The 24,748-nt window shown below is 43.5% G+C and overlaps 1 protein-coding gene across 1 annotated transcript in view; it reads left to right on the top strand.

The window, feature by feature from the left end:
• The first annotated feature begins 447 nt into the window (after positions 1-447).
• SKAP1 (src kinase associated phosphoprotein 1) overlaps positions 448-24,748 on the top strand; it is a 385,397-nt gene continuing 361,096 nt past the window's right edge. Inside the window, exons 1-2 of the mRNA XM_063138165.1 lie at positions 448-502; positions 13,065-13,167. Of these exons, the coding sequence (XP_062994235.1) occupies positions 448-502; positions 13,065-13,167 (158 nt within the window). The remainder of the gene's footprint in view (positions 503-13,064; positions 13,168-24,748) is intronic.

The raw sequence follows: 24,748 nt of genomic DNA, 5'->3' as shown, positions 1-24,748 counted from the left end.
AGTTTTGCTTCTGCATCTACCACTCTCTGGGCGATCATTTTGGGGAACCCTGGGCTGTGAGGCCCTGGACTTTAGCCCCAAGGCACAGCCTTAGCTGAACCCCCGATTGCTTTGGACTGCAGCTGTGCCAGTTTTGGGGTTTATTTTTTTAGAGGCAGGAGCCAAAGCCCCTCCAGCAAACGACAGAATAATTGCAGCTGCAGCAGTTGCCTCCTCTCACAGGTGTCTGTTCAGGGCAGGTTCCACGTTTGTGCCAGAGAAGCTGGGAGTTGCAGCTGCAGAAAGGCCTTAAAAATACACATACTGTAGCTCCTCCCCCACTTTCCCCCACAGCCTGCTCTACCTTCGTTGTTTCCTTTCTTCTTCAGAGGCAGTTAATAGCAGCCAGCAAAACAACCCCAGCAGATTTTTGCTTGCTTGTTTTTTCTAAACTCAGGACTGTCCTCAATGCAAGCTGCAGGAGGTTGTACCCTTCCAAAGGATGTCCAGAGGCTCGTTGAAGGTAACTATAAAGTTCGTTTGAATAACTAGGCCCATCTTCTACAGTTTAGATGCTCTGCGAGGAAAAGAGAAAAGATGGCAGTGGCAATAAAGCTCTTCTGTTTCAAGAAACCCAAACTGCTAGCCTCTTCTGCTCCCCCTCTTTTTTTATAATGTTCCTAATTATATATGAAATCTTATTTTAGTCCAGCATTAATAGGGCTTTATTATACTTGAAGCAGCTCTGATTCTCCCTGTATCTCAGTGGACTTCGTAGGTGAAGGGCATCTATATGCTAGAAGCAGAAATTCTATCCAAGTTCAGTAAAGAAACAAACAAATAAATAATGTAATCCACTCATCTTTAGATATTTTTGGATACAGGTCTGTATGTAGCCTTAAAAGAGGGTCTAATATAGCTACCTGCCTCAGGTCCATGTACTTAAGTTTAACCAATAATCCCCATCTTGTATGCATATTCAGCAGCAAGTCTCTAGAGTTTGATGGCACCTACTCTGAAGCAACGGCACCTCTAGGGTAGGCACTTCTGCATTGCCATAAAAGAGAAAACACAAATTTAAGAATAATATAATTTAAATAGAAATACAATATATTTTACTTGTGTGCCTGTTCTGTCTGGTATCTAGGTGCTCATTGTTGCTGTGCAACTTCAAGGCCCGTCTCCATTCTTATGGTTCTTTATCTAGGGTGACCGTATGGAAAGGAAGACAGGGCTCCTGTTTCTTTAACAGTTGTATAGAAAGGGGAATATCAGCAGGTGCCATTTGTATGCATGCAGCACCTGGTGAAATTTCTTCCTCATCACAACAGTTAATGCTGCAGGAGCCCCGCCTTCTTTTGTATCTGGTCGCTCTAGTATGGCTCCTGCAACTTTAACTGTTGTGATGAAGAGGGAATTTCATCAGGTGCTGCATGCATGCAAATGAGACCTGCTGAAATTCCCTTTTCTATACAACTGTTAAAGATACAGGAGCCCTGCCTTCCTTTCCATATGGTCACCCTACTTTATCTCTAAAGTGGACTTGGACTGGGCAGCTCTTCAAATAAAGGTTGCTTTCAAATATAGGGTGGTCTTCTGTAAAGTAAGATACATGACTACTCTAGATTTCAAACATTTGTTGAATTTTCTTTTCTATAGTGGAAGAATCCACTGTATCTCTCCAGTGCTTCACTCCTCTACTGTTACTTCCTAACCTTAAGCATTTCTTTTAGGTGTTAAAAGAAGTGTGAAATCTACTAAAATTAGGGCACTTAAGTGATTAATTTTTACAAAGCTAATCTACTATCTGCCCTTTAACGGATTATTCAGTTTAAACAAATGAGCTCATTGCAAAATTCCGGCATAACACCTTTTTGAGATGTTAAAGGAAGTACGAGAATCTACATTTGCAATTCATTGTTAGAAGGATACACAAATCTTGAATATTTTTTTTCACTCTCTTGTACAGTAACATATAAAAAAAGCAAAGCAATCTCAAAAAAAAAATACAAGAGAGCACTTTACTGTTACTCCTACCTGCTAACATTTGCCTTCTCTATTAAAGTTGGTCACCACTGACTATCCAGTTAAAACTTTACTTGATCCGATGTACTAACCACAGCTGCAATCTTATGCCCATTTGTATGGGAGTACTCCCACTGACCTTGGTTAGACTTATTTCTTATTAGACATATATATATATATTGCATTCTATAGATGTCTGTCTTCAGTCCATATAATAAAACTTTTCAAATGGTTGACAATTCAATAGTAAAATCCAAACTTGCCCACTTTTTTCAAAGGAAAGAGCCTCACTGGCAGGGAAAGAAGATCCAATGTAGTTGACTCAAGCAGCATTAGGAACCAAATGTCTGGACAAATGGGAACATATTTCTTGGTGCTTAAACTTAAGAAGGGAGGTAGGCTAGTAAGCCTCCTTGGAGACAGTGTGTGATAAATGCAGAATCACTGTCACAGAAAAGGGCTTGCCAATTTAACTATATCTATCTATTTGCTCTATAAAACGTTCCCTAAGTTTTATCACACTCTAACATTCTGTCAAGAAATGGAACACATGCCATTCTATACAAATATAGGCTGGATCAATCCTTAGTAGTTCCCAAGGAATTCTATGGGACAAGTGAATGCGGCAAATGGTTATATATTAAATTTACTACTATTGAATTTTTACTGCCGGAGTTGGGGAGAGTTGCTTGTGGGATTTTCCGCCGCAGGTGCCAGAATAACACTACTAGCCTTGAGTATTATACAGCTTGACTTGGAGCAGGAGATACCATTTGCTGTTCTGCCTCAGAAAACAAAATGATCTGATTCGTTGGATCAAAACCACCACAGTGGGCTGAGGCACAGGCCGGACAGGATTTTTATATTCAATGCCCAGCAGTAGCTTGTTGTGTCACGCAAGCCCAGGGACTATGGGTTATGTGAGGGTTAAACAACCCAGACCATGGGTTCACAAAACAAGACAAACTGTGGCCAAACATTGAATATTTAAAATGGCTGTCTGCATGCGCTGCAGCCCACGGAGGCTTAAACTGTGGTGGGCTGTTTAGTTGTGTGAACTGGTCCAGTATCTTGGCTTGGCCCCAGACTATTTTGTGCCCTAGGCAAGGCGAGTTCTGGGTGTGGGTGGAGAGGGGGGGTACCTCATGGTGGGGTGTGTGAAGGGGTGTCACTTGCGCTGTCCCAAAGCTTATTGGGTGTGCAGCCCCACCCCTTCTTGTGGGGGGCAGCCCATGGGTGCCACTTCTTCCACGTCTCCCTAAGGGCACCACCGCCAGCTCTGGAAGGGCAGCCCGTCCTCCTTTGGGGCGCAGCAGCAAGGCCGGGCATGCCGCTTCTGCCTCCGACTGCGGCTGCGGCTGCTCCTGTGCCTCTGCGCGCCCTGCGAGGAGGGGCTGCGAATGAGCCCTGGCTGGCTTGCTGGGGGATGGTGGCCTCTGCTCCACAGTCCCCGCTCAGTCTCCAGCAGCTGCAGCCCCCAATGGGGAAAGCGACACACCGGGGCTGCTGCTCCGCAGGGGCTGCCTGTCTCTGCATCCTCCTCACCTGCCTCCCCAGCCTGCTCCTCTTCTGTCTCCTCCATGTCACCTCCAAGGGGGTTGCAACAAGCAACACACACACCCAGCAGACAGCGGAAATGAGCGGCGCCTCCCTAGGGCCTTTGATTGCAGCTGCAGGAAAAGGCTGGCCACATGGGGGCACACGCAAGCCAAGCCCCCACCCCCCAAAACCTCCGACACCAGGAGTGGCGAGAGGGGGCAGTCCGTACCCTCTGACGTCTGTGCCCTAGGCGGCTGCCTAGTTGGCCTTAATGGTAGCGCCGGCCCTGTAAACAAGCAGACACAGTGGTGAAACCTGACCTTTATCCCCAGACAGTGGGGTCATCAGAGGCAGAAGGTGGCTTTGCACCATAAATGTACCTTACTATTTCCCCCAAGTGTGGCTTGGATTAGTTAATATGAATAAAAATAAAGCACTGCGGTGCTGATGGTAGTGGTAATATTCTACATGTGTGTAAGTGTCATAGTGAAGACAAAGGGCTTGTTCATACAACATGCAAAGTCATGGTTATGCCTCTACCCTTTTGCAGCAAATGATTAGTGAGCATTTTTAAACCGTGGTTATGAAGCCGTTATTGTTAGGAATGGTTCACACGACATGCTAAGCAATAACGTTTAGCTCAAAATGTTAACCACCATGGCTTAGCATGTCATCTGAACAGGGTCAATGTGATCCACCCCTTACAATGGGTGGTCCATCCTCAATTAGTAGGAATAGCCTTGAAATATTATATCACTGTGTTCAGTAGGGGTGGGCAACTGTGGACATCATGGAGGGCCATTTTTGACCACTCCATACTGCCCACAGTTGCCCAGTGGGCAACAGTGTACAGGGTGCTGAAAAAATAAATAAAAATTCACTTTTAAAAATTACATCTGTAGTGCTATGGACTGCCAGTATTAGGTTGTTTGCAAGCTAAATTAGATCCTTTGGCACTCTGTAGTGCTACGGATGCCATTCTTTTCATTAACTGTTTTTACAAATGTGGGGGCAGTAGGGGTGGTGATTGATGTGTTGGCTACCCCTGGTGTATATACAGGCTGTTTGGTACGTGTGTGGCTTGGATGAAAGGTTCTGGGGTGGGAAGCAGGGGACAAAACTCTCTCCCCAACTAGCTGCCTTTTGTCTAAGACTGTGCTGTACATGGAGCAAGGGATAGGGAAACCCCAGGTCTTAAAAGGGGTAGGTTGGTGACCACTTCCCTATTCCCACCCATCAATTAAGACATTTCTAACAACTGATAATAGTAACTGCCACAGGTGTGCCATAGGAAGAGCTATTTCTTCAGCAAAGTCTCTGCTGTCCCGGGACCATTGATTTGAGTTAGGAATCTGTTTTCCCTAGACTCTCCTGGAATCTGTTTTCAATGCCAAAATCTAGCTATAGAACATGTACAATTGCAAAGGAGCATGTGCAGAGTGGTTTTTTATACGCATAACCAACCCCACATACAATTAAGGTTTAGGAGGCAGATATTCAGGCAGGGTTGAGAGCCCCACCACCTCTTTTTAGAAATTAACTACATCCTGGGCCAGCATATGCTGCTCCACTGGCTCTTCACTTCATCTTACTTTCATAGCTATTTAAGGTTGCCGTCTCTTTTTCCTTTTCTTTGCTGGATCTGCTCTTTCTATATATACAAGTGGATATACGGAAATTTAGAAGGTGAAATTCTTTGCCCATAATTATATCCCATGCCAGGACAAATGTCATCTGCTAAATATATGTGGCCTGTTTCACATGTAATAAACTTATTTATGAAGGAGCATGCTTGCGTGTAGCTTGGTGGGGATTAAGTCCAGGATTCACATGTCCAGGATTGAGTCAAGGCACTGAAAACGGTTTTCAAAGTTAAGCCCTGATGATCCTTGCCTCAAATTTAAGACTCTTTATTTTTGGCTTAGTGTATGAAATCCTGTTCTTCAAATCGGTTGTCTTCCCTAGCTGAATATGTGGGCTTCCTCTCCTTTTTAAAATTCGAGTCTGTGGTGCAGTCAGCTCATTTCACTTTTTTTTTTTTTTTGATGCTCAGCGCTTTATTGTTCTGAGCTGACATTTCTCGTAAACAACTCATTTTCGGCACCTGCCACCTTTCCTTTAGCTTAGATTATTTTCTTGTTAGCTGACTGTTTTTAATTGAAGTCTTCGGATCCCCTTCTAAAGAAGGAGCCTTCCTTTCCTGACAAGTGGAGCAGGCTATGAATGGAGATTAATTGCATGTCACGCTCTCCTATATCAAACTTGCTGCGTCTTTAACAATCTGCAGAGTCTCTAGGCCTTCTGATAGGGAAGGTAGGCTCCATCTACACAAGCTAGAAAGACAGGCTCTTGAGTCAACCGCCACGTTTGCCTAATGTGTCGTCAGAAGCGATCATATCATTTAGAAAGTGCAGATCAGAAATAGGAAGGTAGATTGTACTGATACTCTGCATGTGTAGATTTTCAATTTCGAGCGTGTGCTCTGAGTAGTAATAATAATATAATATTTTATTTATTTATTTATTTATTTATTACCCACCTCTCCCTTTGGATCAAGGCAGGGAACAACATTAAGTACAACAATACAATATAAATCAAATTCATTAAACTGATTAAAAGAGCATATAGAACCGATACCAATCAGGACATCTTAAAATTCTTAGGTTTAAAATTCATCTGGGTAGGCCTGTGGGAAGAGACTATTCTATATAGCTGCGTTAAACTCAAAGAGAGTATTAAGTTGACGAATCTCCTCTGGCAAGCTATTCCACAGTCTGGGGGTGGCAGAAGAAAAGGTCGTCTGGGTAACAGTTGTCAGCTTAGTTTTGGCTGACTGGAGTAAGTTCTCCCCAGAGGACTGGAGTGTGCAGGGTGGATTGTACGGGAGAAGGCGATCCTGCAGGTAACTTGAACCCAAACCATGTAGGGCTTTAAAGGTAATAACCAACACTTTGTACTTTGTCAGGAAACTAATTGGCAGTCAGTGGAGTGATTTTAATGTTGGTTTAATATGGTCACCCCTAGGTGTGCTGGTGACCATCGTGGCAGCCATATTTTGAACTAGTTCAGCTTCAATTTGTTTTTCCTCATCCAGCCCATTACCACCACCAAACATTCATTCAGAGAAGACACACTATCCTTAGCTGATACTGTTATTGAAGGCATAGGGAAATATATTTGGATGTCATCAGCATACTGATAGCACCCCGCCCCATGCATATGGATGATCTCCCAGTGGTTTTATGTGGACGTTAAACAGCATTGGGGATAGGATGGTGCCTTGTGGTATGCCATACAACAGCTCCTTTTTTGAGGAGCAGCTATCCCCAAGCATCACCATTTGGAACCCACCCGAGAAGTAGGACCGGAACCCCTGGAGCACAATGCCCCTGAATCCCAATTCCCTCAGGCGTTCCAGAAGGATACCATGGTCGATGGTATCGAAAGCTGCTGAGAGATCCAAAAGTACCAGCAGGGACACAATTCCTCTGTCAAAACTCATACAAAGATCATCCATTAAGGCGACCATAGCTGTCTCAACTCAGTATCTGAAGCTGGTTTGAAATGGGTCTAGAAAATCTGTATCATCCAAGACTGCTTGGAGTTGGAAAGCAACTGCCCTCTCTATCACCTTGCCCAAAAACAGAAGATTTGATCTGTAATTATTAAAGTTCAGGGGGTCCAGGGAGGGCCATACCACTGCTTCTTTTAAACATGGTAGAATACTCTCCTCCCTGAGGGATGCATTAATAATATATTGTAGTTGCAGTCTAACTGCATCTCCTCCCTGGGCGACCGGCCAAGGACAGGGATCGAGAGGGCAAGTTGTCTTCCTTACTCATCCAAGCAGCTTGACCACGTCCTCGGTACTCACCAACTGAAACTGATCCAGTGTAATCCTACTCACGGAGTTGCTGGACACTCCATTGTCAGCTTCTGCTATAACAACGACGTCTAAATTGGCATCTGTGAAATGATAGTTAAAGGCATCACAGTGAACTACTGAAGGCTCTAGAATCGGGTTCAGTGGGGAAGTTGTCTGAATTAGACTCCTCGCCACCCTGAACAGTTCTGCTGGATGCGAATTCACAGACACAATGCGTGTAGAGAAGAAAGCTTTCTTTGCTGCACATATTGCCACCCCATAGGAACGAAGATGTTTGAGTGTGTGCTCTGAGGGAGTTAACATGATCAGAGAACTAGAAACTGATTAACTTATAAAACAAGAATTTCTGGGGTTCAAGGCTGACCAGGCTTCCTAAACCTGGCAACCTCTAGATGAGTTGGACTACAATTTCCACCATCCCCAGCCAATATGGAAGCAACTGGGGATGATGGGAGCTGGGGATGATGGGTCCAATACATCTGGAGGGCACCGTGTTAGGAAAGGCAATTGTACATTCTCAAAAGGCACTCTACTCCCCATTATCACTTCCAGTATACTATGGCTGAGCCCTGGTATTAGACATAAGGCATTCTCTTTTTAAAAAAATATTTAATATGGTGTTTGATCTTTTTAACTGTTTAACGTCTTATTTTCACCCTCCAAAATCTGTTTTAGATATAGAGCAGTAAACAAATTTTGTAAATAAATAAAATAAATAAATTGTCAGCATAATCACAGTAGATTGATTATGGCAAATGTCAAACAGAGATTTAAATCTAGCCTAGAGGGCCTTTTTCAATGCACTATGACTTGCTGAAATTCTAAGTATGTCACAAAACAGATATTCAGAAAGTGGCACTTTTCTTTGCAAATTAAGCACTGATTTAACCCCCCCCCCAAACTTCTTGGGTTGGTGGGCACATTTGGATGTTTGAGAGGGTTGTGGGTTCTGTCACAAAATGGTTGCCAAGAGGCTTGCTTGCCCATTCCTAACATGGCTGCTATGGTAGGTGTGGCCAGTTATAAAACATTCAATTCCCAGACAGCAAACCGGTGAGACTAAAAAGTAATTTGCCCAAGAACCTAATTACAAGGCAGAGATGGGGGGCTGAGCCCAAAAACACACAACCACTCTTTTGAACCCAAATATAGATGGCGCCAGAGGGCAGCACTTTGCCGCTTACTTAGTTTAAAACAAAATCTTAAGAAATAAAATAAAAATCAGGAGGGGCAGGTAGCCTGCAGGGCAACAAAAGAGGTGTCCTTAGGTATGTTGATGCCCATGCCACCATGTTGAAGACCCCAGGTTCATCCAAAGAGGTAATTGCCTATTTTGTTCTGTCTTGCCTGTCCCCCCCCTTCATATCTTTATTTGTTTCTCTTCCTCCCTGCAGAATATTTGTAGCTGAGCTTGTTTGTGTTCTTTCTTGATGTTTTATAACATCATAGACAGGCAGTAAAACTAACACAACAATCTTGAGCAGTTTACATGCTGCTCTTCCTGATCCACTCTGAAACTTTATGGCCAGGCTTTCTATCTCATTTCCTGGTGTTTTGAACATGGCAGACGGCTCTGGAAATGGGAGTGGGAGAAGAAGGCTGGGGCTGAGAAAAGTGATTGGCATTTTTTTTTGTATCTTGGGCCGGATCTACACTATTGCTTTAAACCGCTTTATAACAATTTTATAGCGCTTTAAAGCAGTTAAAGCGCTTTATAACTGTTATAAAGCGCATTAAAGCAGTAGTGTAGATCTGGCCTTGGTTGTGCTTTTATATTGTATTTTATATTATGGTTTTATACTGTTGTTTTATACTTTGAATTGTCTTAATTTTGTAAACCGCCCAGAGAACTTCAGCTATTGGGCGGTCTAGAAATGCAATAAATAAATAAATAAATTAAATAATGCAATGAGTTACTGGTCTTCCAAGGCACTGAAATCAGCTTTGAACATTAGACTTTTTTTGTGTGTGTGTGTGTGTGTGCGTGCGTGCGTGCGTGCATATATATAAAATGTACACATGGAACAAATGTATATGCACCAGGGAGCAGGCTATGTCCACATGTAGCAAATACTGATGCCATGCAGTATGTAATGGAGCTCCAAGTAGTGAGCCAAAATCCAGAGTATAAAAATATGCAGAAACAGTTTTTCATAGGCAAGTTTATTTATTTATTTATTTATTTATTTATTACATTTTTATACCGCCCAATAGCCGAAGCTCTCTGGGCGGTTCACAAAAATTAAAACCACAGTAAAACACCCAACAGTTTAAAACACAATTACGAAATACAGTATAAAAAGCGCAACCAGGATAAAACCACACAGCAAAGTTGATATAGGATTAAAATACAGAGTTAAAACAGTAAAATTTAAATTTAAGTTAAAATTAAGTGTTAAAATACTGAGTGAATAAAAAGGTCTTCAGCTGGCGACGAAAGCAGTACAGTGTAGGCGCCAAGCGGACCTCTCTGGGGAGCTCGTTCCACAACCGGGGTGCCACAGCGGAGAAAGCCCTCCTCCTAGTAGCCACCTGCCTCACTTCCTTTGGCAGGGGCTCATGGAGAAGGCCCCCTGTAGATGATCTTAAGGTCCGGGTAGGTACATATGGGAGGAGGCGTTCCTTCAGATAACCTGGCCCCAAACCGTTTAGGGCTTTAAATGTTAATACCAGCACTTTGAATTGGGCCCGGACCTGGACTGGCAGCCAGTGAAGTTGTAAAAGGACTGGCGTAATGTGATCTCGCCGGCCAGTCCCTGTTAATAACCTTGCTGCCCTGTTTTGCACCAGTTGAAGTTTCCGGACCGTTTTCAAAGGCAGCCCCACGTATAACGCATTGCAGTAATCCAAACGAGAGGTTATCAGAGCATGGATAACTGTAGCTAAGCTATCTCTGTCCAGATAAGGGCGCAGCTGGAATATCAGCCTGAGCTGATAAAAGGTGCTCTTTGCCACTGAGTTCACCTGTGCCTCAAGTGACAGTTCTGGATCCAAGAGCACCCCCAAACTACGGACCCGATCCTTTAGGGGGAGTGCAACCCCGTCCAGGACAGGGCAAACATCACCTCGCCGGACAGAAGAACCACCCGCTAACAGTACCTCCGTCTTGTCTGGATTGAGTCTCAGTTTATTAGCCCTCATCCAGTCCATTACCGTGCCCAGACACTGGTTCAGAACAGCCACTGCCTCACCTGGGTTTGATGAAAAGGAAAGGTAGAGCTGGGTATCATCCGCATATTGATGACACCTCAGTCCACATCTCCGGATAACCTCCCCCAGCGGCTTCATGTATATGTTAAACAGCATAGGGGATAAGATAGAGCCCTGTGGAACCCCATGGCTTAGGTGCCACGGCACAGAGCAATAATCCCCCAGCACCACCTTCTGGAATCGGCCATCCAAGTAGGAGCGGAACCACTGCAACGCAGTACCTCCAACTCCCAGCTCAGACAACCTATCCAGAAGGATACCATGGTCGATGGTATCGAAGGCCGCTGAGAGGTCCAGGAGAACCAACAGGGTCGCACTCCCCCTGTCTCTCTCCCGACAGAGGTCATCCCACAGGGCGACCAAGGCAGTTTCCGTTCCAAAACCAGGCCTGAAGCCCGATTGAAATGGATCTAGATAATCCGTTTCATTCAAGAGTGCCTGGAGTTGTCCTGCAACCACCCGCTCAAGCACCTTGCCCAGGAAAGGGATATTAGCCACCGGCCTATAGTTGTTAACATCCTCCGGGTCCAGATTAGGCTTCTTCAGGAGTGGTCTAATTACCGCCTCTTTTAAAGAGGCCGGCACCACTCCCTCTCTCAAGGAGGCATTTACAACCTCCTGGACCCAGCCGGCGATCCCCTCCTTATTTGATGTAATAAGCCACGAGGGGCAAGGGTCAAGCACACAGGTGGTCGACCGGACTTGGCCAAGCACCTTGTCCACATCCTCGGGCCTCACTAACTGAAACTCATCCAATAAAACTGAACCGGACGGCGCTCTGAACACCTCTACTAGTGGAGCTGCATTAAGTGTGGTGTCCAATTCATGACGAATCTGAGCGACTTTATCTTCAAAGTGCCGTGCAAATTTGTCACAGCGTGCTACCGAGGGTTCCACCATCTCTCGCCCTGGCCCAGAGTGTAACAGGCCGCGAACCACCCGGAAAAGCTCCGCCGGACGACACTGAGAAGACGCAATGCTGGTGGAAAAGAACTGCCTCTTTGCCACCCTCACCGCCACAGAGTAGGCTCGATAGTGAGCTCTAACCCGTGTTCGATCAGACCCAGCACGAGTCTTCCTCCACCTGCGTTCTAGCCGTCTCCCCTCTTGCTTCATCGCCCTCAGCTCAGGTGTATACCAAGGAGCTGACCAGGCTCTGCTCAGAGGGAGAGGACGCTTGGGCGCGATCGTGTCAACCGCCCGAGTCATCTCTGCATTCCACAGAGCGACCTGGGCTTCGACAGGAGCACCGGCCATACCAGCAGGAAAATCCCCCAGAGCCCTCTGGAATCCATCGGAGTCCATTAGCCTCCGGGGGCGGACCATTTTAATAGGCCCCCCACCCTTGCAGAGGGGAAAGGCCGCCGAGAGTCTAAACCTCAGTAGGAAGTGATCTGACCATGACAAGGGGGTAGATGTTAGTTCCCCCACTTCCAGATCACCATCCTCCTGCCCAGTCGAGAAAACCAGATCAAGCGTGTGTCCCTTTGCGTGTGTTGGGCCGATGACATGTTGAGACAGCCCCATGGTTGTCATGGCAGCCATGAAGTCCTGAGCCGCTCCAGAGACAGCAGCCTCGGCATGGAAGTTGAGATCCCCCAGAACCACCATCCTGGGGGTTCTCAACACCAGGTCCGAGACAACCTCCGTCAGCTCAGGCAGGGAGACTGTGGGGCAGCGGGGATGCTTCTTATGCTCAGGGCTATTTTTATTCTGTGAAAAATGAATTTTCTGTGGTAAAGTAAATCAAGAAAAGTTGAATTTTGTGGCCTGAATAAATTATGGCAATGAAGTGATTCCTCCCCACTAGTGCTGTAGTAGAGTCAGGGCTCCTAGGATTGGCCACCCCATATGAGCTTCCCGGTTCTCTCTGGATTTTACTGCAATCCTTACAGTAGTTGTGGGTGTGAGGAAGGGGAATGGATTTTTCCAGCAACAATATGTAGGTGTGAACTATCCATATTGTAATGCCATGTATTTTGCTGTGGCATGGTGCTGAATAAGCAATTAAGACCCATTAGCTTTAAGAAAGACCTGCTCTTGGTAGAGATGAAAACTGCTAGAACTGGCTCAGTTATATGGATTAACACAGCTGCCTGCATTTTTGGAGTCATGTGGCTATGGGGACTCTCATAAGTGCCTGCACTTCAAAATATACTCCTACACCATTGCTTCCCACTTCCAAATATAATTTTTCTATTTCTCTCTTTTTGAGGGTGAGGGAGCTTGTCTTATTTTTTATGGGGGTGGGAGGGAATACCGCTGACATTTGTTATAAAGTTTCATTTTATGAATCTTGTTTTCATTTGAAGCCTTGCTTTTTAAGTTAATTTGCATAATTTAGGTTGGGGAACCTGTGTTTCTTTGTTGTTTAGCACATCTAATTCCTCCCTCTCCCAATTTTCCAATTTTTTCTCCCAAACAGATGTTGAAGAGTACCTGGACGGACTGCAGAAAGAAAACCTTAGTGCTACAGCAATGGCGCAAAGGGATGAAATCTCTTTTGATATCGAGCAACTTAGAGAGAGGTTTGTACATCCATCACTTAATTCTGAGCAATGTCTATAAGGCTCTTCCAAGTTTTTTAAGCAGGTCTGCCTAATCCACTTTTCTGTTTCTGACAGTACTCAAATACTGAATGCTTCAGCTGAAAGTGTAAGGCAATGCAGACCATCAATGATTTCACCTGTTCCTTGTTCTTTTCTCATTTCCTGAATTCTGACGCCCTAACTAATATGATGGTTGTTTATACATGGATCTGCCCCAACCATATGGTGAGGTATCATTTTAATAACAAAAGGGGTAAGCAGGTGAGGAGTGCAAAATCCTCCCCCTAACTGAAGCTTAATTTCCCGCAAGCTGACTTTCTGGGTGCTTTTCTCCTTGACTGAGCTCTAATACTGACAGTGTGCTTGGCTGGAGAACAACACGAATGGGAGGGGAAGGTTGGCATTCCTCACCCTTATATCACGTTTACAATTAAAATTACAAACCCACATTTCCACATAATTGGGGCAAATCCATGGACTCATCTACACCAAGCAGAATATTCCACTATGAAAGTGGTATATAAAAAACAGGAGCCACAGTACTGCTTTATAGCATTAAGTGCACTGCAGATCTACACTACTGCTTTATAGTGGTACTGAAGTGTGCTGACAACCATTGGGGCCCATGACACAACTACACCAAGCAGGATATAGCACTATGAAAGCAGTATATGGTATGTGTCAATGGGCCCCAAGAGTTGTCAGTGCACTTTAATAACGCTATAAAGCAGTAGTGTGGCTCCTGCCTTTTATGTACTGCTTTCATAGTGGAATATCCTGCTTGGTGTAGATGAGTCCAGATTTGTAAGCATCAAAACTAATTTAGCCTTTGGGTTTAGAGCAGGGTTGGGCAATTTGTGCCCCTCCAGTTGTTGTGGCCTACAACTCTGATCAGCCCTAGCCAACATAGCTGATGGTGAGGTATGGTGGAAGTTAAAGGCCAAAACATCTAGACGGCCACAGATTGCCCATCCCTCATATAGAGATTTTCTTTTTGGAGCAATGGAGATCTAATAGGAACTCTTTGTGTTGCAACTGATTCATAGGTATTTCTTCCACTTTATTGTGGAGATCCCAGCCGCTCAACCAGCAATTGTATGTTGCTGTTCATATGCAATTCCCCATTGAAGTTATTACTGCTAGTGTGTAAGTTGGCTATACAGCTGCATGTGAACCGCCCAGGGAGCTTCGGCTGTTGGGCGGTATAAAAATGCAATAAATAATAATAATGTGAAATTACTGATTGCAAGGGTTGTGTTGTCCCACCTAAACCTTTTGGTATGGCAGATTGTTTTAAAATTCTTTCATAGATAATTGTCTCTGCTCTATAGTATGTGAGATGCAGTGCTCTGAGGAAGTAATGCTCTGGAATAAGTGACATTTTCTAGAAAGGACAGGATCACTTGAGGAATTTGAAGAGATTTTGCTGTTAATTTAGTTGGCACCACCACAGCTTTTACATGCCATTAGATGTAGTTGTGAGCAAATTCTGAATGACATGTGGTGGAGTTAGAAAAATGGAGCATCTGGTAGGAATTGGAGGGCATTGCAAGGGGAAGGAGGGTCAGAATAATAATAATATAATAATAATGACCAAATTATGGGTTTCCGTTGCAGTCAAGGACACCTGAGAACTGTGTAGGAGTGTGCTACCCATGCTCTGTATTTCAGCAACCGCAAATCAGAATTCTGAACAAAGAACAAATAAATTGTTCAACCTATATGAGCTATGCAAATTAAGCAAACTTGCTTATATTTTGTATGGACAGCTGTGCTTATATTGGGCAGTTTCTGTTATATTTCATACAAGGTGGAACTACAGACCCTTTCTGACCGGAAAGTGGATGGGTGGGGGAGAGAAGCCTACAACCTTTCCCTTGCAGATGGAAAAGTAGCTCTGGGGGGGGGGGGCGGGCTCATGAACTGAGATAGTGTGTGATTTCTTGTCATGTTTGATTCCCTGGTAACTCATTTTAAAAATTAAGGACTATGTAAAACCCTGTCATATTGGAAGGTAGGCTGCGGGAGAGAAAAGACTGCATAGTTCCAGCATTATTATTATTATTATTATTATTATTATTATTATTATTATTATTATTATTATTATTTTATATAGCGCCATCAATGTACATGGTGCTGTACAGAGTAAAACAGTAAATAGCAAGACTCTGCCGCATAGGCTTACAATACTGCCAATCCTGGTTTCCTGTGTTTTGTGCAGTTTCTCCCCATTCTAAAAGGCTGAAATGCCTCTCCTAAGGTTAGCTATTGGCAGCAAGAGCTTTAAGCTAAAATATGGAGGTATTTCGGTCCTGCCTTCTTTTGCACTCCAACCACTGGAATGTGCCTCCTTGAGAGTTTTTCTGAACTGAAATTCAGCCCTTGGGCTGGGAGGGATTCAACAACCCTGCCTTAGATACATACATAGATCTATGTTTGTATCTGTGGCATAGGGAATCTTATGCATCCCATGCTTGTGCCTTGGCCAGTAATATGGCAGCCTATCTTCTGTTCCTGCAGCTTCTCTGAATTGGATTCAATGAGTGCACAGAGCTAGGGTTTGAACCCAGTACTGTGGAATTACTGTGCAGAGAAGGTTCCCAAGATTTGCCCTGGCCCATGGTAAAGATGCCTTTAGCTGTGTGCACACTCTCTCCTTTTTTTGATAATGCAGTCATTAACAGGTTAACACTTCAGTGTTGGTAGACTAGTCCAAACATCTGATTTTTAGACCTCCACCTTTGAGTTCACTCAAGTGGGTAGAGAGTTTTATCCTTCGTAAGGTCACAGCCGGGTATCCCCTGCAGAAGAACATTGTGTGATGCCCATGCTGTATCCAAATCAATCTTTCCTGCTGGCTAATTAAGCACCAGTTTTCTTACTTAGCAACTTGGGACTGTGTAATTAACAGCCCGGGTTGCTGTGAATAATTGAAAGATAGAGGCGCTGAATGCAGGAGATGGAGGGAGCCTTCTGGATAAAGGAATACATTCTGAATTCTGTTCAGAATACAAAATCAGGCTTTCTGTGGTTCTGAAGCTGTATTTTTTTCTTGTGTGGGCCAGGGGAGAGACATATAAAGGGTAACCATAAGGGAGGTTCATATATTTCCTTGAGTAATGGTTGCAAGGCTGCTAAGACCAGGCCTCACTTCACTTCAGCTCTCTGAGGGAAGACAGTTTCCCCTCTGTGTTCTACTCTCCTAAGTGCAGTAGGGGCTACAGAGAAGTCCTCAGCCTAGTTTGCCTGCCTTGAAATACTTGCAGGCAAGTCTTACCTTTTATCATTTCCTGTCCCACCCACAGACAGTCCCCATGAAGACACCCCCATTGCCATGGCAACACAGTTGTGTTGCTGGCTTTGCTTGTCATGGAGGGAAAGAAGTTATTCTACCAGCAGCCTGATATTCCAGGCAAGTGGTTTCTGTGTTGAGGGGTAAGGTTTTGGCTTTCCGTGGGGACAGACCATGTGTAAAATATGGATTTCCTTTAGAGAAGAGAGCTTTGGAGAGTTATTGTGTCTTTGTGATATTTATTTTCAAATATACATGTTGAACATACACTACACTGGGATTGAACAAAGCACAGACTCAGGGAGTGCTACAGTAACAGCACTCCCAAGCTTGGTCAACCCAAACAAAGCTGCTATTTATCTTCTTGCCACCTGTTTACTACACCTGAACTTGGCAAACTGGTTTCACAATTTCCTCTCAAACTGTATGTCAGGAGTGCCTGTCAGGAAGAGTGTCTGACATGTCAGGAGTGCCTGACATACAAACTGTATGTCAGGAGGGCCTGTGGCCCTCGAGACGTTGTGGGACTTCAACTCCCATCATCCACAGGCAGCATGACCAATGGTCAGGAAAGATGAGAGTTGTAGTAAAACAACATCTGGCGAGTTGTAGTAAAACAATATCCCCCACCTCTGCTGAACACAGATAAGAAGACCAAGAGAAGCCTAAAGGCAGTATAGGTCAGGATACTACAAGAGAAAATAATAATAATAATAATAATAATAATAATAATAATAATAATAATAATTTATTTGTTACCTGCCTCTCCCTCTGGATCCAGTGGGAACCAGAAGGAAGCCCTGTGTATGTTCATACAACTTCCTTTAGGCTGATGCTATACATGTGTTGATCAGAGTGTGGGATGGCGCGTACATCTTTGTCTAAGGGACAGGGCTAGCTCACGTGTTCTCATTTCACCCTTCACGTGTTTGGTTTTCATGGTTATTAAACACTTGAATAGGCCTTCCATCTCAGGACTATTTGAGCCAGGGCTCAGCATCGATCTACCTACGGTCATCTTGATTTTGAGGGATTTTATACCATTTTGCATTAGGACAACACAAACATCAAAACAACAATCCCACACACCGTATCAGCCTAAACTGAGGAATCCATCAGTACTACCAATGGTCTTAAGAATTTTAATTGTAAACTGCCCAGAGAGCCTTGGCTGATGGGCAGTATAAATATGAAATAAATAAATAAATAATTGTTTTTTCTACAACTGCTGCCATCCAGCTACTGTCTTGCCTTCCAGTCTTTTCCCTTTCACCTTCTTGTGTATGTCTGCCTCTTCATTCAAAAATATTAGAAATAAAATATTAAGGATTTGAATTAAAATCCAGAGCAGTTGCATCTCAAGTAATGAGAGAACATCTGGAAAAGGCTTCCAGTGATCAAGGCATGTGTATGAGAGCGATTGATTGGTCGGGAAGGACAGATTGTAGACAGGCAGTGCTAAATAAATAAATAAAATTCTGTGCCAAACCATACAGCAGGAAAAGCTGAATTGGCTTATTTTGACTCATTTTTATTTCTTTCACTTCTGCTGGTCATGAGTAGGTGCAAAGAATTATGCAGGTCTCCTGAGATTCATCTCTGAAAATTGGAAAGCTTACTTAGTCTCAAGTCTCCAATTTGACTTGTGTGACTACACCAGGTATTGTTTCCTGCATGTGGGACTTCCTGGAGTTATCTGGTGGGCTGCTGTGAGAAACAGGATGTATGTTGGATGAAAATGGGCCTTTGCTGTGATCCAGCAGAGCTCATCTTACATTTCAAGCCTATCTGTGCAACCGTGACATTTCTCTTTTTAAAAAGTGAAATCTGAGCATCTCAGTATGTTAAATTCCTTAGACTAGTGTTAAATTCTGCCATTCTTTGGCTTGCACAAAAAATATACTGCTCTGGGGACTTATGCTCTGCACTGTTTCTTCTGCCATAACTACCTTTCTTTGGGCTGTTTTCAGACTAATACCTTTGTTGTGGCTGAAACTGTAACACTCTCCATTTTTGTGCTCTTGGTTTTAAGGGTTTTGTTATTTCAACGTCTGTTCTTTATTTTTTTAATCATTCTTTTAGGTTTTCAAATTCTTTGAATTTTTCTCCATGGGGGGTTCTTTATGGGTCTGATGTATTTAATGATCCCTGCTTTGCTATGTGGTGGGAAATACTAGGTTCAGTTTACAATGTGAAGAGAGATTACTGGAGACTTGTGATGTATATGTGGGTATATAAAATCATAGAATAGTAGAGTTGGAAGGGGCCTATAAGGCCATCGAGTCCAACCCCTTGCTCAATGCAGAAGTGTGGGTTTCTGTTTTTAAAAAAAACTCCGCTGTTTTAAAAAACCTCCGGTTTTCCTATTCTCTCTCTCTTTTTTTAGAAGTTTGGAAATAAAGCCAGACTGCTCACTTGAGGGAATGGTATTAAAGGCAAAACTGAAGTACTTTGGCCACATAATGAGAAGACAGGATACCCTGGAGAAGAGGCTGATGCTAGGGAAAGTGGAAGGCAAAAGGAAGAGGGGCCGACCAAGGGCAAGATGGATGGATGATATTCTGGAGGTGACAGACTTGACCTTGGGGGAGCTAGGGGTGGCGACAGCCGACAGAAAGCTCTGGCGTGGGCTGGTCCATGAAGTCACGAAGAGTCGGAAACGACTGAACGAATAAACAACAAAAATGTGCAATTGAGGTTGAAGAGGTGGGATGCAAGTAGGCACACAGGTAATGCTAGTCTTAAAACAGCATCAGTCCACCCAAAAGCAGCAATACGTCCTGTAGCTCCCAAAAGGTACTCCTTGCCAGCCAGTTCCACAAACAGTTTTTCTTTCTTTTGCTGGATTAAACTACTGTTTCTTTCAGCTATCCTTTTTGCACTGGTTTCATAAATCTGGATGAAAATGGCCTCCCAAAATCCTCCCCCTGGTATTTAGAGGCATGCTGTTTCTAGAGGTAGCACATAGCCATCATGACTAATAACCATTGATAGCCTTACCCTCCAGGAAATTGTCTAATCCCCTTTTAAAGCCATCTAAGTTGGTGGTACTGAATTCCATAGTTTAACTATGCACTGTGTGAAGAAGTACTTCCCTTTGTTTGTTCTGAATCTCTCACCATTAGAATGTAAGAAGAGCCATGCTGGATCAGACAAAAAGCCTATCTATTCCAGCATTCTGTTTGCATAGTGGCCAACCAAATACCCATGGGAAGTCCACAAGCAGGACATGAACGCAAGAGCACTCCCCTGCTCATGTTCCTAGCAACTGGCATGCAGGGACATACCGGCCCTGATATTGGAGATAATATATAGCCATCATTACTGGTAGCCAGTGATAGCCTTATCCTCTGCGAATTTGTCTAACCCCACTTTAAAGCTGTCCAAGTTAATGTCCGTCACTACATGCCATGGTAGAAAATTCCATAGTTTAACTATGTGCTATGTGAAGAAGTGCTTCCTTTTCTTTGTCCTGAATCTCCCACAATTCATCTTCATGGGATTATCCCAACTTCTAGCATTAGGAGATATTTCTTCATGCCATGCATACTTTTATTCACCTTTATCATGTGCATCATTTTATACAACTCCTATCATTCAGTCATTCAGCTACATTGGATGATCCAAGGTTCTGTTATTATGAAGGGGGAGAAAACATCTCTCTGTCCACTTTAATACTAGCTGCGTAGCCTTTTGCCTTTGGTTGCTTAACAACAGAGCAGTTCCTTTTATTGGCTGTGCTTCAGGCTCCAGCTCAAGCCATGGACCAAAGGGATACTGAACTAGAGAACATCCCTCCAGGTTTGAATTTGGGTGTTGCCGGCTCTAGCCTAGTTCTGATAATTAGCCATAAAGAGAGGTTCAGGACAACTTCACAACTGTGCACAAACCAGTTCCACAAAACCTTGTAATCATTTGAAGAGCTTTTCTACACGAGGTTGTTAATTGGTTATATTTATTTTCGTTTTTGTGGCAGAATTGAGATCGAGCACTACAAGAGGAACAATTCTTTTCCTGCTTTTCCGCTACATAACCTCTAGCTGACACTGGTATAGTGGAATAGTGCAAATACCCAAGAGGAAAATGTATTTTCTTTCACTTTCACAATTAAATGCTTCATTTTCCCTTCCCTAAAAAAATTCTGTTAGACACAGAAGTGAAATTGGAGGATCACAAGATTATCTAGACCCGTAAACAACTGTTAGTAGAGAAAGACAAGTGCATAATAATGGCTCATGTAGAAAAGTTTAATGAGACACAAAATTGTTTGAGGTGAACAAAAAGTGGAGCACAAAGAGGGCCCAGATGTGGTGCTGTGTGCTTCCCAACCTTACATGAATACTAAAGATGAGTATGCAAAAAAACCTTGCTGCTTTGGATGTACTCTTACACTGGCAGTTGTGACTAGTCTGGGAAACACTGGTGAAAGCTAGCTGCCCTATTTTTATTTTATTTTGTTAAATGTGCAGGCCATTTCTTCAATGTGTTCAAAGCTGCTTACAATGAAGAGGGGAAAAATAAAAACTATCATCATAAGATCATGTAAAAATAAAATAAAATAAACACACACACACACACACACACATATATATATATCCATATAATGAGCTAGTCAGAAATATCTCACAAAGACCAGATAAAAAAGGAATGTTTTACTGCTGTACTAAGAGACAAACAAACAGGAACAATTCTTCAGTTTCAGATAATGGTTGTTCGATAGCCTTTGGGCCATAGCTGTTAAGGTGCTGCTTCTAGCAGTAGATTTGTACTCAACAGATAAATAACAAGAAAAGCAGGGCCTGGCATGGTGAATGAAGATGGCAGGAGGGATGTGGTTCTAGGTATATGTAAACTAAAGTTATATTCTGGCAAATCTGGAGGGGGGGGGGGCGATTATGAAATTTGAAGAAAAAATCTGGATTTTCCCCATCCTCCCCTCCCCCACCCAAAAGGCAGCTCTACTTTAATGGGAATTAACAAAAATGCTTACAGCTCCATCATTTTTAAAGATAAAGAGATACAACTTGGCACCATTATAGCTCTTAGGTAGGGCTTTAGCCATGCCAAATTTGAAACAGATCTGTTCATCCATTGAGTTTTAGGATTTTTTAAAAATTTGAGGTTTGAAGATTAATTATTTTTAAAACTGCTGGAGCTATATCCTTCAAAGTCAGGTTGTCAAACCTCCTCTTTGGGGTCTTGCACCTTGAGCAGTTTCACCCCTTGGCATCAAGGGGGATATCCAGTTTTTAGCTAAGTGCTGGGCAAGCAGGTCACCTTTACTGTTGCAGATTTGGTTGGCAGTCAGGCACCTGGAGCTCAGCAGAGGCGAGGCGTCCACAGATCAAAATGTGGGAAAGGAGAGGTCAGTCAAAGCCGCCCACAGGGCAAAACAGAATGGGTCAGAGGCCTTTTTCTCAGAGTTCCACATCATGGGCAATGATGGGTCATTCTTAGAGAAAAACTCTTACGACCAACAGTGAGGTGCCAGTCGAGAGAGAGGCTCTCATCTTTGCGGATGTCCTGTTACTGTGGATGTTGGAACCTGGCATGTTGTTGCTTTGCTTCGCTATGCCTTCCACTTCACTTTGTTCACTGTGAGCTAGGCTCTGTCTGGACTGCTGGCATGCGACCAGCTATAAGCTGGCAACCTACCCCCAGCCACAGGGAACAAGTGCACAGTCTGGTTGGACTGTTGGGAGACTTTGGCAGAGAGAGTGGGGGGATTGTTTGAGGCTGGAGATGTTGTCTGGCTGGCATAAGGCAGAGAGAGGCTGAAGGCAACCCAGATGCACCTGTAGCTTGGCTCTGAGAAGCTGGCTTGCCACCCAGAGTGTTTTAAGAGTGCATTAGAGTTGAGCAGTTGTGAGGGAGGAGAGGAGGTGGAGGCAGCTGGTGGCAGAGATTCTTAAAGTAAGAATCACCTAACATGATCAAGCAATAAGCTGCAATAAATAATACCCCCGGCCACAAGTGCGCAGCCCAGCTGGACCGTTGGGAGATTTTGGCAGAGAGAGAGAGAAAGATTGTTTGAGGCTAGAGGCTTTGGTTTGGCTGCAATGACTTAGAGAGAGAGACAACAGAGGCTGCACAGACAACCTAGGAACACCTGTTGTAATTTAACACTATGATGCTGGCATGCAATGCATGGGCATTAGAGAGAGGGTCTCAGAGTTGTGTGTTTGTGCAGGAAGTAGACAGGAGTTCAAAGTCTGGATGTGCGAAGTGCCAACGCACAAGCCTTGAAAAGTGTGAATGGGCGAAGTAGTGTCCACCACCCACAACACCCACTCTAATGTTAGAGCAGAGAAACTTGTGACAATCATACACAAGTTTGTTTTTTTTAAAAAAGAAATTTTGTTGTCCTTTTTGGTTTCCAAAACATGGTCATCCTAGGCAACTAATTGGCACAGATTTAATTTCGGAATTAAATAAGCATAGCTTCTGGTTAATGAGTTAAAAGAGAGTTGCTGGGGCTCATAGAAGCAATAAAGTTGTATTTTCTGCCAAGAAGCCCTGCTTAGTCCACGTTTAAATTACGACCTCTTTGAAGACCTCTTTTTAGCTTAATCAGAGCTAGAGCTTACCTTTCTTACCTTTTTTTTAAAAAAAAGCAAAAACAAAATTACTGAACTGTTTCTACTGTTGTTATCTAACCAGAGTAATTTTAATTTCCAAACTATGTTTGAATAATTACAGATGAGAGCAAATGGGAAAGAGGAATTTCAGAGTAATCATTAGCTTAACTATAGCGTGTATGTAATTCCCCAGCTATAAGAAGCTCATTAAGTCAGATGGCTTGTGATATCAAGATAAAAGTGGTATTTAAGACTGTGACCTTTTGATCGTCAGGTAGCTGAGCTCTTGTGTGTTAATGCCCCATCTTGCCTAACCCTGCTAGATTTCTTTTAATTAGCTAAGGTGCTGGTTTTCATATGGTGAGAGCAGAAATTTCCTCCACTTGGCAATTGAATGCATTCTGTTAAGCATGGTCATTCAGGTTTCATTTGGCTAAAGGCTCCTGCAATGAAGGATGTGCACCACTGTGCAAGGTGTGCTGCTTGCCACACTCTTCCTTTCTCTTTAATTCATTTACTCTCTCTGGCTTGTAGGGTGAAAGGAGTCTTAAAACCTATGGGTTTCTAATTTAGGAAGAGAAACGCACTTCCTAGAGGTGATGAGGGCAACCGTGTTTTTTCTTCATCTTGCTGGTTCATTCACATCTAAAGCAAAGAAGATGATCTAATTTGTATAATATGGTGTGTGCAGGTGAGGGGAGCTGAAACCTTTTCACTCACTGGCCTTACTTTGCTGTTTCCTGTCACTTGAAATACTTTTCTTCCAAATTTGGCTGACAATGATGGACTGTCGTTTTTGGTACAATCTGACCCAGACACACTTTAGACATGGAAAGGGTAGATAGTTGAAGAACAAATATGGTTGCCACCAGCATGTCTAGTTTGACCTGTCATTGTAAAGGAGTTCAGGACAGCCTTTATAAGGCAACTATCCTGCGAAGCACTAGAGATTTTTGTGTGTACTCATGGAATGTTAGGGTATTTACAGGTAGGGAAAGGAGAGTAAGGATGCAGCACCCAATCCCAGTGAGTATAATTTCCAGATAAGAATTGGTTTGGGTTGTGAAGCATGTTTGCAGTAAAAAAAAAAAGCACTGAGGATACACAGAGACATACATAATTTCATCAGTGAGTGTGGAAATGCACTCCTTTTGGGCACACGTAAATCTTCTCTACTGGATTGAGTTTAGGGGTAAGCACTTTTTCCCTGTTTGTGGCAGCTGCTGAATTTGCACAGTGTTGTCAGTCACCAAACCATTCCCTCTCCCTTTCTCAGAGCAATTTTACAAGAGTTTAAAAAACAAGAACGGCTGAACATTTTTTAAACGAAAAAAAGCAACTAGCATTGATTTGGAGGCAGTATATGTATCCTTTGAGGGGGGAAAATCAGAGGAACAGAATTTGCCCTGCAGCAGAAAAACATGCACTTATTCCCATTTGCAGGTAGGTTTCTACATAGTGTGTAGAAGTGTGATGTGGTGGCTAAAGTGTTGGACTGGGAGTCGGGAGATCCGGGTTCTAGGCCCCACTCAGCCATGGAAACCCACTGGGTGACTTTGGGCCAGTCACAGATTCTCAGCCCAACCTACCTCACAGGGTTGTTGTGAGGATAAAATGGAGAGGAGGAAGATTATGTATGCCACCTTGGGTTCCTTGGAGGAAAAAAGGCGGGATACAAATGTAATAATAA

Source organism: Elgaria multicarinata, chromosome 11, assembly GCF_023053635.1.
Source record: "Elgaria multicarinata webbii isolate HBS135686 ecotype San Diego chromosome 11, rElgMul1.1.pri, whole genome shotgun sequence".
In the NCBI taxonomy this organism is placed as follows: Eukaryota; Metazoa; Chordata; class Lepidosauria; order Squamata; family Anguidae; genus Elgaria; species Elgaria multicarinata.
Note: the sequence above shows the minus strand (reverse complement) of the source record. Positions and strands in the feature narration are given on the sequence as shown.